The 16,287-nt window shown below is 19.4% G+C and overlaps 1 protein-coding gene across 1 annotated transcript; it reads right to left on the bottom strand.

Annotated features, from left to right (window-relative positions):
• Nucleotides 1–14,799: 14,799 nt before the first annotated feature.
• On the bottom strand, nt 14,800–15,987 carry GO595_010415 (uncharacterized protein; the record flags this gene model as incomplete). Its single annotated transcript, XM_067913092.1, has 1 exon — nt 14,800–15,987. One exon carries the CDS (start codon nt 15,985–15,987, stop codon nt 14,800–14,802), a length of 1,188 nt encoding a protein of 395 aa, XP_067769153.1.
• Between the last annotated feature and the right edge of the window lie 300 nt (nt 15,988–16,287).

Consider the following 16,287-nt stretch of genomic DNA (forward strand, 5'->3'; position numbering starts at 1 on the left):
ACTTAATGTGAATATATGAAATTACTTAATGTGAATATATGAAATTACTTAATGTGAATATGTGAAATTACTTAATGTGAATATATGAAATTACTTAATGTGAATATATGAAATTACTTAATGTGAATATATGAAATTACTTAATGTGAATATATGAAATTACTTAATGTGAATATATGAAATTACTTAATGTGAATATGTGAAATTACTTAATGTGAATATATGAAATTACTTAATGTGAATATGTGAAATTACTTAATGTGAATATATGAAATTACTTAATGTGAATATATGAAATTACTTAATGTGAATATATGAAATTACTTAATGTGAATATGTGAAATTACTTAATGTGAATATATGAAATTACTTAATGTGAATATATGAAATTACTTAATGTGAATATATGAAATTACTTAATGTGAATATATGAAATTACTTAATGTGAATATATGAAATTACTTAATGTGAATATATGAAATTACTTAATGTGAATATATGAAATTACTTAATGTGAATATATGAAATTACTTAATGTGAATATATGAAATTACTTAATGTGAATATGTGAAATTACTTAATGTGAATATATGAAATTACTTAATGTGAATATATGAAATTACTTAATGTGAATATGTGAAATTACTTAATGTGAATATATGAAATTACTTAATGTGAATATGTGAAATTACTTAATGTGAATATATGAAATTACTTAATGTGAATATATGAAATTACTTAATGTGAATATATGAAATTACTTAATGTGAATATATGAAATTACTTAATGTGAATATATGAAATTACTTAATGTGAATATATGAAATTACTTAATGTGAATATATGAAATTACTTAATGTGAATATATGAAATTACTTAATGTGAATATATGAAATTACTTAATGTGAATATATGAAATTACTTAATGTGAATATATGAAATTACTTAATGTGAATATATGAAATTACTTAATGTGAATATATGAAATTACTTAATGTGAATATGTGAAATTACTTAATGTGAATATGTGAAATTACTTAATGTGAATATATGAAATTACTTAATGTGAATATATGAAATTACTTAATGTGAATATATGAAATTACTTAATGTGAATATATGAAATTACTTAATGTGAATATATGAAATTACTTAATGTGAATATATGAAATTACTTAATGTGAATATATGAAATTACTTAATGTGAATATATGAAATTACTTAATGTGAATATATGAAATTACTTAATGTGAATATATGAAATTACTTAATGTGAATATGTGAAATTACTTAATGTGAATATATGAAATTACTTAATGTGAATATATGAAATTACTTAATGTGAATATATGAAATTACTTAATGTGAATATATGAAATTACTTAATGTGAATATATGAAATTACTTAATGTGAATATATGAAATTACTTAATGTGAATATATGAAATTACTTAATGTGAATATGTGAAATTACTTAATGTGAATATATGAAATTACTTAATGTGAATATATGAAATTACTTAATGTGAATATGTGAAATTACTTAATGTGAATATATGAAATTACTTAATGTGAATATATGAAATTACTTAATGTGAATATATGAAATTACTTAATGTGAATATATGAAATTACTTAATGTGAATATATGAAATTACTTAATGTGAATATATGAAATTACTTAATGTGAATATATGAAATTACTTAATGTGAATATATGAAATTACTTAATGTGAATATATGAAATTACTTAATGTGAATATATGAAATTACTTAATGTGAATATATGAAATTACTTAATGTGAATATATGAAATTACTTAATGTGAATATGTGAAATTACTTAATGTGAATATATGAAATTACTTAATGTGAATATATGAAATTACTTAATGTGAATATATGAAATTACTTAATGTGAATATATGAAATTACTTAATGTGAATATATGAAATTACTTAATGTGAATATATGAAATTACTTAATGTGAATATATGAAATTACTTAATGTGAATATATGAAATTACTTAATGTGAATATATGAAATTACTTAATGTGAATATATGAAATTACTTAATGTGAATATATGAAATTACTTAATGTGAATATGTGAAATTACTTAATGTGAATATATGAAATTACTTAATGTGAATATATGAAATTACTTAATGTGAATATATGAAATTACTTAATGTGAATATATGAAATTACTTAATGTGAATATATGAAATTACTTAATGTGAATATGTGAAATTACTTAATGTGAATATATGAAATTACTTAATGTGAATATATGAAATTACTTAATGTGAATATATGAAATTACTTAATGTGAATATATGAAATTACTTAATGTGAATATATGAAATTACTTAATGTGAATATATGAAATTACTTAATGTGAATATATGAAATTACTTAATGTGAATATATGAAATTACTTAATGTGAATATATGAAATTACTTAATGTGAATATATGAAATTACTTAATGTGAATATATGAAATTACTTAATGTGAATATATGAAATTACTTAATGTGAATATGTGAAATTACTTAATGTGAATATATGAAATTACTTAATGTGAATATGTGAAATTACTTAATGTGAATATATGAAATTACTTAATGTGAATATATGAAATTACTTAATGTGAATATATGAAATTACTTAATGTGAATATATGAAATTACTTAATGTGAATATATGAAATTACTTAATGTGAATATATGAAATTACTTAATGTGAATATATGAAATTACTTAATGTGAATATATGAAATTACTTAATGTGAATATATGAAATTACTTAATGTGAATATGTGAAATTACTTAATGTGAATATATGAAATTACTTAATGTGAATATATGAAATTACTTAATGTGAATATATGAAATTACTTAATGTGAATATATGAAATTACTTAATGTGAATATATGAAATTACTTAATGTGAATATATGAAATTACTTAATGTGAATATATGAAATTACTTAATGTGAATATATGAAATTACTTAATGTGAATATATGAAATTACTTAATGTGAATATATGAAATTACTTAATGTGAATATATGAAATTACTTAATGTGAATATGTGAAATTACTTAATGTGAATATATGAAATTACTTAATGTGAATATATGAAATTACTTAATGTGAATATATGAAATTACTTAATGTGAATATATGAAATTACTTAATGTGAATATATGAAATTACTTAATGTGAATATATGAAATTACTTAATGTGAATATATGAAATTACTTAATGTGAATATATGAAATTACTTAATGTGAATATATGAAATTACTTAATGTGAATATATGAAATTACTTAATGTGAATATATGAAATTACTTAATGTGAATATATGAAATTACTTAATGTGAATATATGAAATTACTTAATGTGAATATATGAAATTACTTAATGTGAATATATGAAATTACTTAATGTGAATATATGAAATTACTTAATGTGAATATATGAAATTACTTAATGTGAATATGTGAAATTACTTAATGTGAATATATGAAATTACTTAATGTGAATATATGAAATTACTTAATGTGAATATGTGAAATTACTTAATGTGAATATATGAAATTACTTAATGTGAATATATGAAATTACTTAATGTGAATATATGAAATTACTTAATGTGAATATATGAAATTACTTAATGTGAATATATGAAATTACTTAATGTGAATATATGAAATTACTTAATGTGAATATATGAAATTACTTAATGTGAATATATGAAATTACTTAATGTGAATATATGAAATTACTTAATGTGAATATGTGAAATTACTTAATGTGAATATATGAAATTACTTAATGTGAATATATGAAATTACTTAATGTGAATATATGAAATTACTTAATGTGAATATATGAAATTACTTAATGTGAATATATGAAATTACTTAATGTGAATATATGAAATTACTTAATGTGAATATATGAAATTACTTAATGTGAATATATGAAATTACTTAATGTGAATATATGAAATTACTTAATGTGAATATATGAAATTACTTAATGTGAATATATGAAATTACTTAATGTGAATATATGAAATTACTTAATGTGAATATATGAAATTACTTAATGTGAATATATGAAATTACTTAATGTGAATATATGAAATTACTTAATGTGAATATATGAAATTACTTAATGTGAATATATGAAATTACTTAATGTGAATATATGAAATTACTTAATGTGAATATATGAAATTACTTAATGTGAATATATGAAATTACTTAATGTGAATATATGAAATTACTTAATGTGAATATATGAAATTACTTAATGTGAATATATGAAATTACTTAATGTGAATATATGAAATTACTTAATGTGAATATATGAAATTACTTAATGTGAATATGTGAAATTACTTAATGTGAATATATGAAATTACTTAATGTGAATATATGAAATTACTTAATGTGAATATATGAAATTACTTAATGTGAATATATGAAATTACTTAATGTGAATATATGAAATTACTTAATGTGAATATATGAAATTACTTAATGTGAATATATGAAATTACTTAATGTGAATATATGAAATTACTTAATGTGAATATATGAAATTACTTAATGTGAATATATGAAATTACTTAATGTGAATATATGAAATTACTTAATGTGAATATATGAAATTACTTAATGTGAATATATGAAATTACTTAATGTGAATATATGAAATTACTTAATGTGAATATATGAAATTACTTAATGTGAATATATGAAATTACTTAATGTGAATATATGAAATTACTTAATGTGAATATATGAAATTACTTAATGTGAATATATGAAATTACTTAATGTGAATATATGAAATTACTTAATGTGAATATGTGAAATTACTTAATGTGAATATATGAAATTACTTAATGTGAATATATGAAATTACTTAATGTGAATATATGAAATTACTTAATGTGAATATGTGAAATTACTTAATGTGAATATATGAAATTACTTAATGTGAATATATGAAATTACTTAATGTGAATATATGAAATTACTTAATGTGAATATATGAAATTACTTAATGTGAATATATGAAATTACTTAATGTGAATATATGAAATTACTTAATGTGAATATATGAAATTACTTAATGTGAATATATGAAATTACTTAATGTGAATATATGAAATTACTTAATGTGAATATATGAAATTACTTAATGTGAATATATGAAATTACTTAATGTGAATATATGAAATTACTTAATGTGAATATATGAAATTACTTAATGTGAATATATGAAATTACTTAATGTGAATATATGAAATTACTTAATGTGAATATATGAAATTACTTAATGTGAATATATGAAATTACTTAATGTGAATATATGAAATTACTTAATGTGAATATATGAAATTACTTAATGTGAATATATGAAATTACTTAATGTGAATATATGAAATTACTTAATGTGAATATATGAAATTACTTAATGTGAATATATGAAATTACTTAATGTGAATATATGAAATTACTTAATGTGAATATATGAAATTACTTAATGTGAATATGTGAAATTACTTAATGTGAATATATGAAATTACTTAATGTGAATATATGAAATTACTTAATGTGAATATATGAAATTACTTAATGTGAATATATGAAATTACTTAATGTGAATATATGAAATTACTTAATGTGAATATATGAAATTACTTAATGTGAATATATGAAATTACTTAATGTGAATATATGAAATTACTTAATGTGAATATATGAAATTACTTAATGTGAATATGTGAAATTACTTAATGTGAATATGTGAAATTACTTAATGTGAATATATGAAATTACTTAATGTGAATATATGAAATTACTTAATGTGAATATATGAAATTACTTAATGTGAATATATGAAATTACTTAATGTGAATATGTGAAATTACTTAATGTGAATATATGAAATTACTTAATGTGAATATGTGAAATTACTTAATGTGAATATATGAAATTACTTAATGTGAATATATGAAATTACTTAATGTGAATATATGAAATTACTTAATGTGAATATATGAAATTACTTAATGTGAATATATGAAATTACTTAATGTGAATATATGAAATTACTTAATGTGAATATATGAAATTACTTAATGTGAATATGTGAAATTACTTAATGTGAATATATGAAATTACTTAATGTGAATATATGAAATTACTTAATGTGAATATATGAAATTACTTAATGTGAATATATGAAATTACTTAATGTGAATATATGAAATTACTTAATGTGAATATATGAAATTACTTAATGTGAATATATGAAATTACTTAATGTGAATATATGAAATTACTTAATGTGAATATATGAAATTACTTAATGTGAATATATGAAATTACTTAATGTGAATATATGAAATTACTTAATGTGAATATATGAAATTACTTAATGTGAATATATGAAATTACTTAATGTGAATATGTGAAATTACTTAATGTGAATATATGAAATTACTTAATGTGAATATATGAAATTACTTAATGTGAATATATGAAATTACTTAATGTGAATATATGAAATTACTTAATGTGAATATATGAAATTACTTAATGTGAATATGTGAAATTACTTAATGTGAATATATGAAATTACTTAATGTGAATATATGAAATTACTTAATGTGAATATATGAAATTACTTAATGTGAATATATGAAATTACTTAATGTGAATATATGAAATTACTTAATGTGAATATATGAAATTACTTAATGTGAATATATGAAATTACTTAATGTGAATATATGAAATTACTTAATGTGAATATATGAAATTACTTAATGTGAATATATGAAATTACTTAATGTGAATATATGAAATTACTTAATGTGAATATATGAAATTACTTAATGTGAATATGTGAAATTACTTAATGTGAATATATGAAATTACTTAATGTGAATATGTGAAATTACTTAATGTGAATATATGAAATTACTTAATGTGAATATGTGAAATTACTTAATGTGAATATATGAAATTACTTAATGTGAATATATGAAATTACTTAATGTGAATATATGAAATTACTTAATGTGAATATATGAAATTACTTAATGTGAATATATGAAATTACTTAATGTGAATATATGAAATTACTTAATGTGAATATATGAAATTACTTAATGTGAATATATGAAATTACTTAATGTGAATATATGAAATTACTTAATGTGAATATATGAAATTACTTAATGTGAATATGTGAAATTACTTAATGTGAATATATGAAATTACTTAATGTGAATATATGAAATTACTTAATGTGAATATATGAAATTACTTAATGTGAATATATGAAATTACTTAATGTGAATATATGAAATTACTTAATGTGAATATATGAAATTACTTAATGTGAATATATGAAATTACTTAATGTGAATATATGAAATTACTTAATGTGAATATATGAAATTACTTAATGTGAATATATGAAATTACTTAATGTGAATATATGAAATTACTTAATGTGAATATATGAAATTACTTAATGTGAATATATGAAATTACTTAATGTGAATATATGAAATTACTTAATGTGAATATATGAAATTACTTAATGTGAATATATGAAATTACTTAATGTGAATATATGAAATTACTTAATGTGAATATATGAAATTACTTAATGTGAATATATGAAATTACTTAATGTGAATATATGAAATTACTTAATGTGAATATATGAAATTACTTAATGTGAATATATGAAATTACTTAATGTGAATATATGAAATTACTTAATGTGAATATATGAAATTACTTAATGTGAATATGTGAAATTACTTAATGTGAATATATGAAATTACTTAATGTGAATATATGAAATTACTTAATGTGAATATATGAAATTACTTAATGTGAATATATGAAATTACTTAATGTGAATATGTGAAATTACTTAATGTGAATATATGAAATTACTTAATGTGAATATGTGAAATTACTTAATGTGAATATATGAAATTACTTAATGTGAATATATGAAATTACTTAATGTGAATATGTGAAATTACTTAATGTGAATATATGAAATTACTTAATGTGAATATATGAAATTACTTAATGTGAATATATGAAATTACTTAATGTGAATATATGAAATTACTTAATGTGAATATATGAAATTACTTAATGTGAATATATGAAATTACTTAATGTGAATATATGAAATTACTTAATGTGAATATATGAAATTACTTAATGTGAATATATGAAATTACTTAATGTGAATATGTGAAATTACTTAATGTAAATATGTGAAATTACTTAATGTGAATATATGAAATTACTTAATGTGAATATGTGAAATTACTTAATGTGAATATATGAAATTACTTAATGTGAATATATGAAATTACTTAATGTGAATATGTGAAATTACTTAATGTGAATATATGAAATTACTTAATGTGAATATATGAAATTACTTAATGTGAATATATGAAATTACTTAATGTGAATATGTGAAATTACTGTGAATATGTGAAATTACTTAATGTGAATATGTGAAATTACTTAATGTGAATATATGAAATTACTTAATGTGAATATATGAAATTACTTAATGTGAATATATGAAATTACTTAATGTGAATATATGAAATTACTTAATGTGAATATGTGAAATTACTTAATGTGAATATATGAAATTACTTAATGTGAATATGTGAAATTACTTAATGTGAATATATGAAATTACTTAATGTGAATATATGAAATTACTTAATGTGAATATGTGAAATTACTTAATGTGAATATATGAAATTACTTAATGTGAATATATGAAATTACTTAATGTGAATATATGAAATTACTTAATGTGAATATATGAAATTACTTAATGTGAATATATGAAATTACTTAATGTGAATATATGAAATTACTTAATGTGAATATATGAAATTACTTAATGTGAATATATGAAATTACTTAATGTGAATATATGAAATTACTTAATGTGAATATATGAAATTACTTAATGTGAATATATGAAATTACTTAATGTGAATATATGAAATTACTTAATGTGAATATGTGAAATTACTTAATGTGAATATATGAAATTACTTAATGTGAATATATGAAATTACTTAATGTGAATATATGAAATTACTTAATGTGAATATATGAAATTACTTAATGTGAATATATGAAATTACTTAATGTGAATATATGAAATTACTTAATGTGAATATATGAAATTACTTAATGTGAATATATGAAATTACTTAATGTGAATATATGAAATTACTTAATGTGAATATATGAAATTACTTAATGTGAATATATGAAATTACTTAATGTGAATATATGAAATTACTTAATGTGAATATATGAAATTACTTAATGTGAATATATGAAATTACTTAATGTGAATATGTGAAATTACTTAATGTGAATATATGAAATTACTTAATGTGAATATATGAAATTACTTAATGTGAATATGTGAAATTACTTAATGTGAATATATAAAATTACTTGATGTAAATATGTGAAATTACTTAATGTGAATATATGAAATTACTTAATGTAAATATGTGAAATTACTTAATGTGAATATATGAAATTACTTAATGTGAATATATGAAATTACTTAATGTGAATATGTGAAATTACTTAATGTGAATATATGAAATTACTTAATGTGAATATATGAAATTACTTAATGTGAATATATGAAATTACTTAATGTGAATATATGAAATTACTTAATGTGAATATATGAAATTACTTAATGTGAATATATGAAATTACTTAATGTGAATATGTGAAATTACTTAATGTGAATATGTGAAATTACTTAATGTGAATATGTGAAATTACTTAATGTGAATATATGAAATTACTTAATGTGAATATATGAAATTACTTAATGTGAATATATGAAATTTACTTAATGTGAATATGTGAAATTACTTAATGTAAATATATGAAATTACTTAATGTGAATATATGAAATTACTTAATGTGAATATATGAAATTACTTAATGTGAATATATAAAATTACTTAATGTGAATATGTGAAATTACTTAATGTGAATATATGAAATTACTTAATGTGAATATGTGAAATTACTTAATGTGAATATATGAAATTACTTAATGTAAATATGTGAAATTACTTAATGTGAATATATGAAATTACTTAATGTGAATATATGAAATTACTTAATGTGAATATGTGAAATTACTTAATGTGAATATATGAAATTACTTAATGTGAATATATGAAATTACTTAATGTGAATATATGAAATTACTTAATGTGAATATATGAAATTACTTAATGTGAATATGTGAAATTACTTAATGTGAATATATGAAATTACTTAATGTGAATATATGAAATTACTTAATGTGAATATATGAAATTACTTAATGTAAATATGTGAAATTACTTAATGTGAATATATGAAATTACTTAATGTGAATATATGAAATTACTTAATGTGAATATGTGAAATTACTTAATGTGAATATGTGAAATTACTTAATGTGAATATATGAAATTACTTAATGTGAATATATGAAATTACTTAATGTGAATATATGAAATTACTTAATGTGAATATGTGAAATTACTTAATGTGAATATATGAAATTACTTAATGTGAATATATGAAATTACTTAATGTGAATATATGAAATTACTTAATGTGAATATATGAAATTACTTAATGTGAATATATGAAATTACTTAATGTGAATATATGTAATTACTTAATGTGAATATATGAAATTACTTAATGTAAATATGTGAAATTACTTAATGTGAATATATGAAATTACTTAATGTGAATATATAAAATTACTTAATGTGAATATGTGAAATTACTTAATGTGAATATATGAAATTACTTAATGTGAATATATAAAATTACTTAATGTGAATATGTGAAATTACTTAATGTGAATATATGAAATTACTTAATGTGAATATGTGAAATTACTTAATGTGAATATATGAAATTACTTAATGTGAATATATGAAATTACTTAATGTGAATATGTGAAATTACTTAATGTGAATATATGAAATTACTTAATGTGAATATATGAAATTACTTAATGTGAATATATGAAATTACTTAATGTGAATATATGAAATTACTTAATGTGAATATATGAAATTACTTAATGTGAATATATGAAATTACTTAATGTGAATATGTGAAATTACTTAATGTGAATATATGAAATTACTTAATGTGAATATATGAAATTACTTAATGTGAATATATGAAATTACTTAATGTGAATATATGAAATTACTTAATGTGAATATATGAAATTACTTAATGTGAATATGTGGAATTTACTTAATGTGAATATGTGAAATTACTTAATGTGAATATATGAAATTACTTAATGTGAATATATGAAATTACTTAATGTGAATATATGAAATTACTTAATGTGAATATGTGAAATTACTTAATGTGAATATATGAAATTACTTAATGTGAATATATGAAATTACTTAATGTGAATATATGAAATTACTTAATGTGAATATGTGAAATTACTTAATGTGAATATATGAAATTACTTAATGTGAATATATGAAATTACTTAATGTGAATATATGTAATTACTTAATGTGAATATGTAAAATTACTTAATGTGAATATATGAAATTACTTAATGTGAATATATGAAATTACTTAATGTGAATATATGAAATTACTTAATGTAAATATGTGAAATTACTTAATGTGAATATATGAAATTACTTAATGTGAATATATGAAATTACTTAATGTGAATATGTGAAATTACTTAATGTGAATATGTGAAATTACTTAATGTGAATATATGAAATTACTTAATGTGAATATATGAAATTACTTAATGTGAATATATGAAATTACTTAATGTGAATATGTGAAATTACTTAATGTGAATATATGAAATTACTTAATGTGAATATATGAAATTACTTAATGTGAATATATGAAATTACTTAATGTGAATATATGAAATTACTTAATGTGAATATATGAAATTACTTAATGTGAATATATGAAATTACTTAATGTGAATATGTGAAATTACTTAATGTGAATATATGAAATTACTTAATGTGAATATATGAAATTACTTAATGTGAATATATGAAATTACTTAATGTGAATATATGAAATTACTTAATGTGAATATATGAAATTACTTAATGTGAATATATGAAATTACTTAATGTAAATATGTGAAATTACTTAATGTGAATATGTGAAATTACTTAATGTGAATATATGAAATTACTTAATGTGAATATGTGAAATTACTTAATGTGAATATATAAAATTACTTAATGTGAATATGTGAAATTACTTAATGTGAATATATGAAATTACTTAATGTGAATATATGAAATTACTTAATGTGAATATATGAAATTACTTAATGTGAATATATGAAATTACTTAATGTGAATATATGAAATTACTTAATGTGAATATATGAAATTACTTAATGTGAATATATGAAATTACTTAATGTGAATATATGAAATTACTTAATGTGAATATGTGAAATTACTTAATGTGAATATATGAAATTACTTAATGTGAATATATGAAATTACTTAATGTGAATATATGAAATTACTTAATGTGAATATATGAAATTACTTAATGTGAATATATGAAATTACTTAATGTGAATATGTGAAATTACTTAATGTGAATATATGAAATTACTTAATGTGAATATATGAAATTACTTAATGTGAATATATGAAATTACTTAATGTGAATATATGAAATTACTTAATGTGAATATATGAAATTACTTAATGTGAATATATGAAATTACTTAATGTGAATATATGAAATTACTTAATGTGAATATATGAAATTACTTAATGTGAATATGTGAAATTACTTAATGTGAATATATGAAATTACTTAATGTGAATATATGAAATTACTTAATGTGAATATATGAAATTACTTAATGTGAATATATGAAATTACTTAATGTGAATATATGAAATTACTTAATGTGAATATATGAAATTACTTAATGTGAATATGTGAAATTACTTAATGTGAATATATGAAATTACTTAATGTGAATATATGAAATTACTTAATGTGAATATATGAAATTACTTAATGTGAATATATGAAATTACTTAATGTGAATATATGAAATTACTTAATGTGAATATATGAAATTACTTAATGTGAATATATGAAATTACTTAATGTGAATATATGAAATTACTTAATGTGAATATATGAAATTACTTAATGTGAATATATGAAATTACTTAATGTGAATATGTGAAATTACTTAATGTGAATATATGAAATTACTTAATGTGAATATGTGAAATTACTTAATGTGAATATATGAAATTACTTAATGTGAATATATGAAATTACTTAATGTGAATATATGAAATTACTTAATGTGAATATATGAAATTACTTAATGTGAATATATGAAATTACTTAATGTGAATATATGAAATTACTTAATGTGAATATATGAAATTACTTAATGTGAATATATGAAATTACTTAATGTAAATATATGAAATTACTTAATGTAAATATATGAAATTACTTAATGTGAATATATGAAATTACTTAATGTGAATATGTGAAATTACTTAATGTGAATATATGAAATTACTTAATGTGAATATATGAAATTACTTAATGTGAATATATGAAATTACTTAATGTGAATATATGAAATTACTTAATGTGAATATATGAAATTACTTAATGTGAATATATGAAATTACTTAATGTGAATATATGAAATTACTTAATGTGAATATATGAAATTACTTAATGTGAATATATGAAATTACTTAATGTGAATATGTGAAATTACTTAATGTAAATATATGAAATTACTTAATGTAAATATATGAAATTACTTAATGTGAATATATGAAATTACTTAATGTGAATATGTGAAATTACTTAATGTGAATATATGAAATTACTTAATGTGAATATATGAAATTACTTAATGTAAATATATGAAATTACTTAATGTGAATATATGAAATTACTTAATGTGAATATATGAAATTACTTAATGTGAATATATGAAATTACTTAATGTAAATATGTGAAATTACTTAATGTGAATATATGAAATTACTTAATGTAAATATATGAAATTACTTAATGTGAATATGTGAAATTACTTAATGTGAATATATGAAATTACTTAATGTGAATATATGAAATTACTTAATGTGAATATATGAAATTACTTAATGTAAATATGTGAAATTACTTAATGTGAATATATGAAATTACTTAATGTGAATATATGAAATTACTTAATGTAAATATATGAAATTACTTAATGTGAATATATGAAATTACTTAATGTGAATATATGAAATTACTTAATGTGAATATATGAAATTACTTAATGTGAATATGTGAAATTACTTAATGTGAATATGTGAAATTACTTAATGTGAATATATGAAATTACTTAATGTGAATATGTGAAATTACTTAATGTGAATATATGAAATTACTTAATGTGAATATGTGAAATTACTTAATGTGAATATGTGAAATTACTTAATGTGAATATATGAAATTAATTAATGAGAAATTACTTAATATGTAAATTTTTTTAATTGAACAATTTCATCCAAAATTAGTTAAAACTTTTTGAATTTGTTCGTTTATGAATCTAAAAAAATGAAGGGTGCCCCAAAACTTTCCATTACCTCCTTGAGTCAATTGTGAACTCGTCCAAGATTGACCAAAATGAAACGTAGTTAAGAGCGCAAGTCCATGATATCAAATTTTCCACATCATTATCGTATACAACATGTTCTGTATCTTTTATCCTCTTTTTCTCCATGTCTTTTGTATAGACGTATCCAACAGGCCCACCATTAAGCTTCCTGATGACTATGTGAGGTGGTTCTTTCTTATTTGCAGGGAAAAATTGGGTATACGAACCGTCAAGTTCAACTTGGCCAATCAGCTCTGATACTGTTTCATCTTTGAAGTACTTAAGGTTGAAATGGTCAATGATGTAAAATCTTTTCGAAAATTTGCCTTTGAATACTCCACCAGTTTCTCTCTTTAAAATACCCGATTTATTGTAATTTGGCTCTTCTAATGAAACAGAAAACCCGAAAAAGACTGGAATCGGGTTATCTTTCAACTCATAATAAATTTTCTCTTTATATCCATCAGGGAGTTTGACACCTTTTATGAAGGAAAGGAACTCAGCCATTGGCAATACTTTTGTTTTCCGATAGAATATGGAGAAAACAATGCAAGCAACAGTAATTTGTGCAATATCTTTTCGGGAGATAACAAGATATGGATTAGCAGTAGAGTAAACATCAGCAAACGAATCAAACAATACTGCAAGATGTTTTTGATTGATTGGAAATGCAATTCGTGATAATAATAATCGAGCAGCTTTTGGAATTGACATATATTCAATGTTAACAGAATCAAAATAATAATATAATAATGTGTGAGAAGTGCTTGGGCTTGAGAAAACATAATGAGCTAGAGCCCTTGGATAAATACCTGGACAATGCATTAAAAAAGGACCAAGGTTACTTTCTTCTTTAAGCTGCTTCATAGTTTCTTGTATTTCTGTGATTGCTGTTGCTGGTGATTGATTAAATTTTTTAGCAAAATCTGGTGGATAATCAAATCTTTTTAGTGCATAAGGATAATCAATTTCTTGAAATTCAGGAGCTCCCCCTATCCAAGTTGTTGTCTGTGGATCTTCATTATTGTATTTTTGGGATAATGACGCAACGTTTTGAATTCCCATTTCTTCAATAGCTTCTTGTGAAGGAGCTCCTGAAGTAGCTTGATCAATGGGAGATTGGTTTGGAGGAGAACTTAATGTTTCAAACACATTTTCGCTGCTGAGTGACATTTTGAATTTCTCAGCTGATTTGTACAATAAACGGTCATAAGAATTCAATAACCGATAGAACGATAACCGTTTTGATCGAATAAAAATATTTCATAATAAAAATGATATAAAATTAAATTTCCAATGAATTTTTTTTCTAAAAATGAAGGGAGTAGAATATTTAAAAATTTATTTGGGAAAATTAATTCATCAAATAAAATATGATATAAAACAATTTTGAATGATATCATAAATTTATAAAATTGTAAAATATTCAATTGTTCTGAATCGTAGTACCTCACTTGAAGATAAAAGTCGTGG

This window comes from Histomonas meleagridis (genome assembly GCF_020186115.1).
Source record: "Histomonas meleagridis strain 2922-C6/04-10x chromosome Unknown scaffold_61, whole genome shotgun sequence".
In the NCBI taxonomy this organism is placed as follows: domain Eukaryota; phylum Parabasalia; order Tritrichomonadida; family Dientamoebidae; genus Histomonas; species Histomonas meleagridis.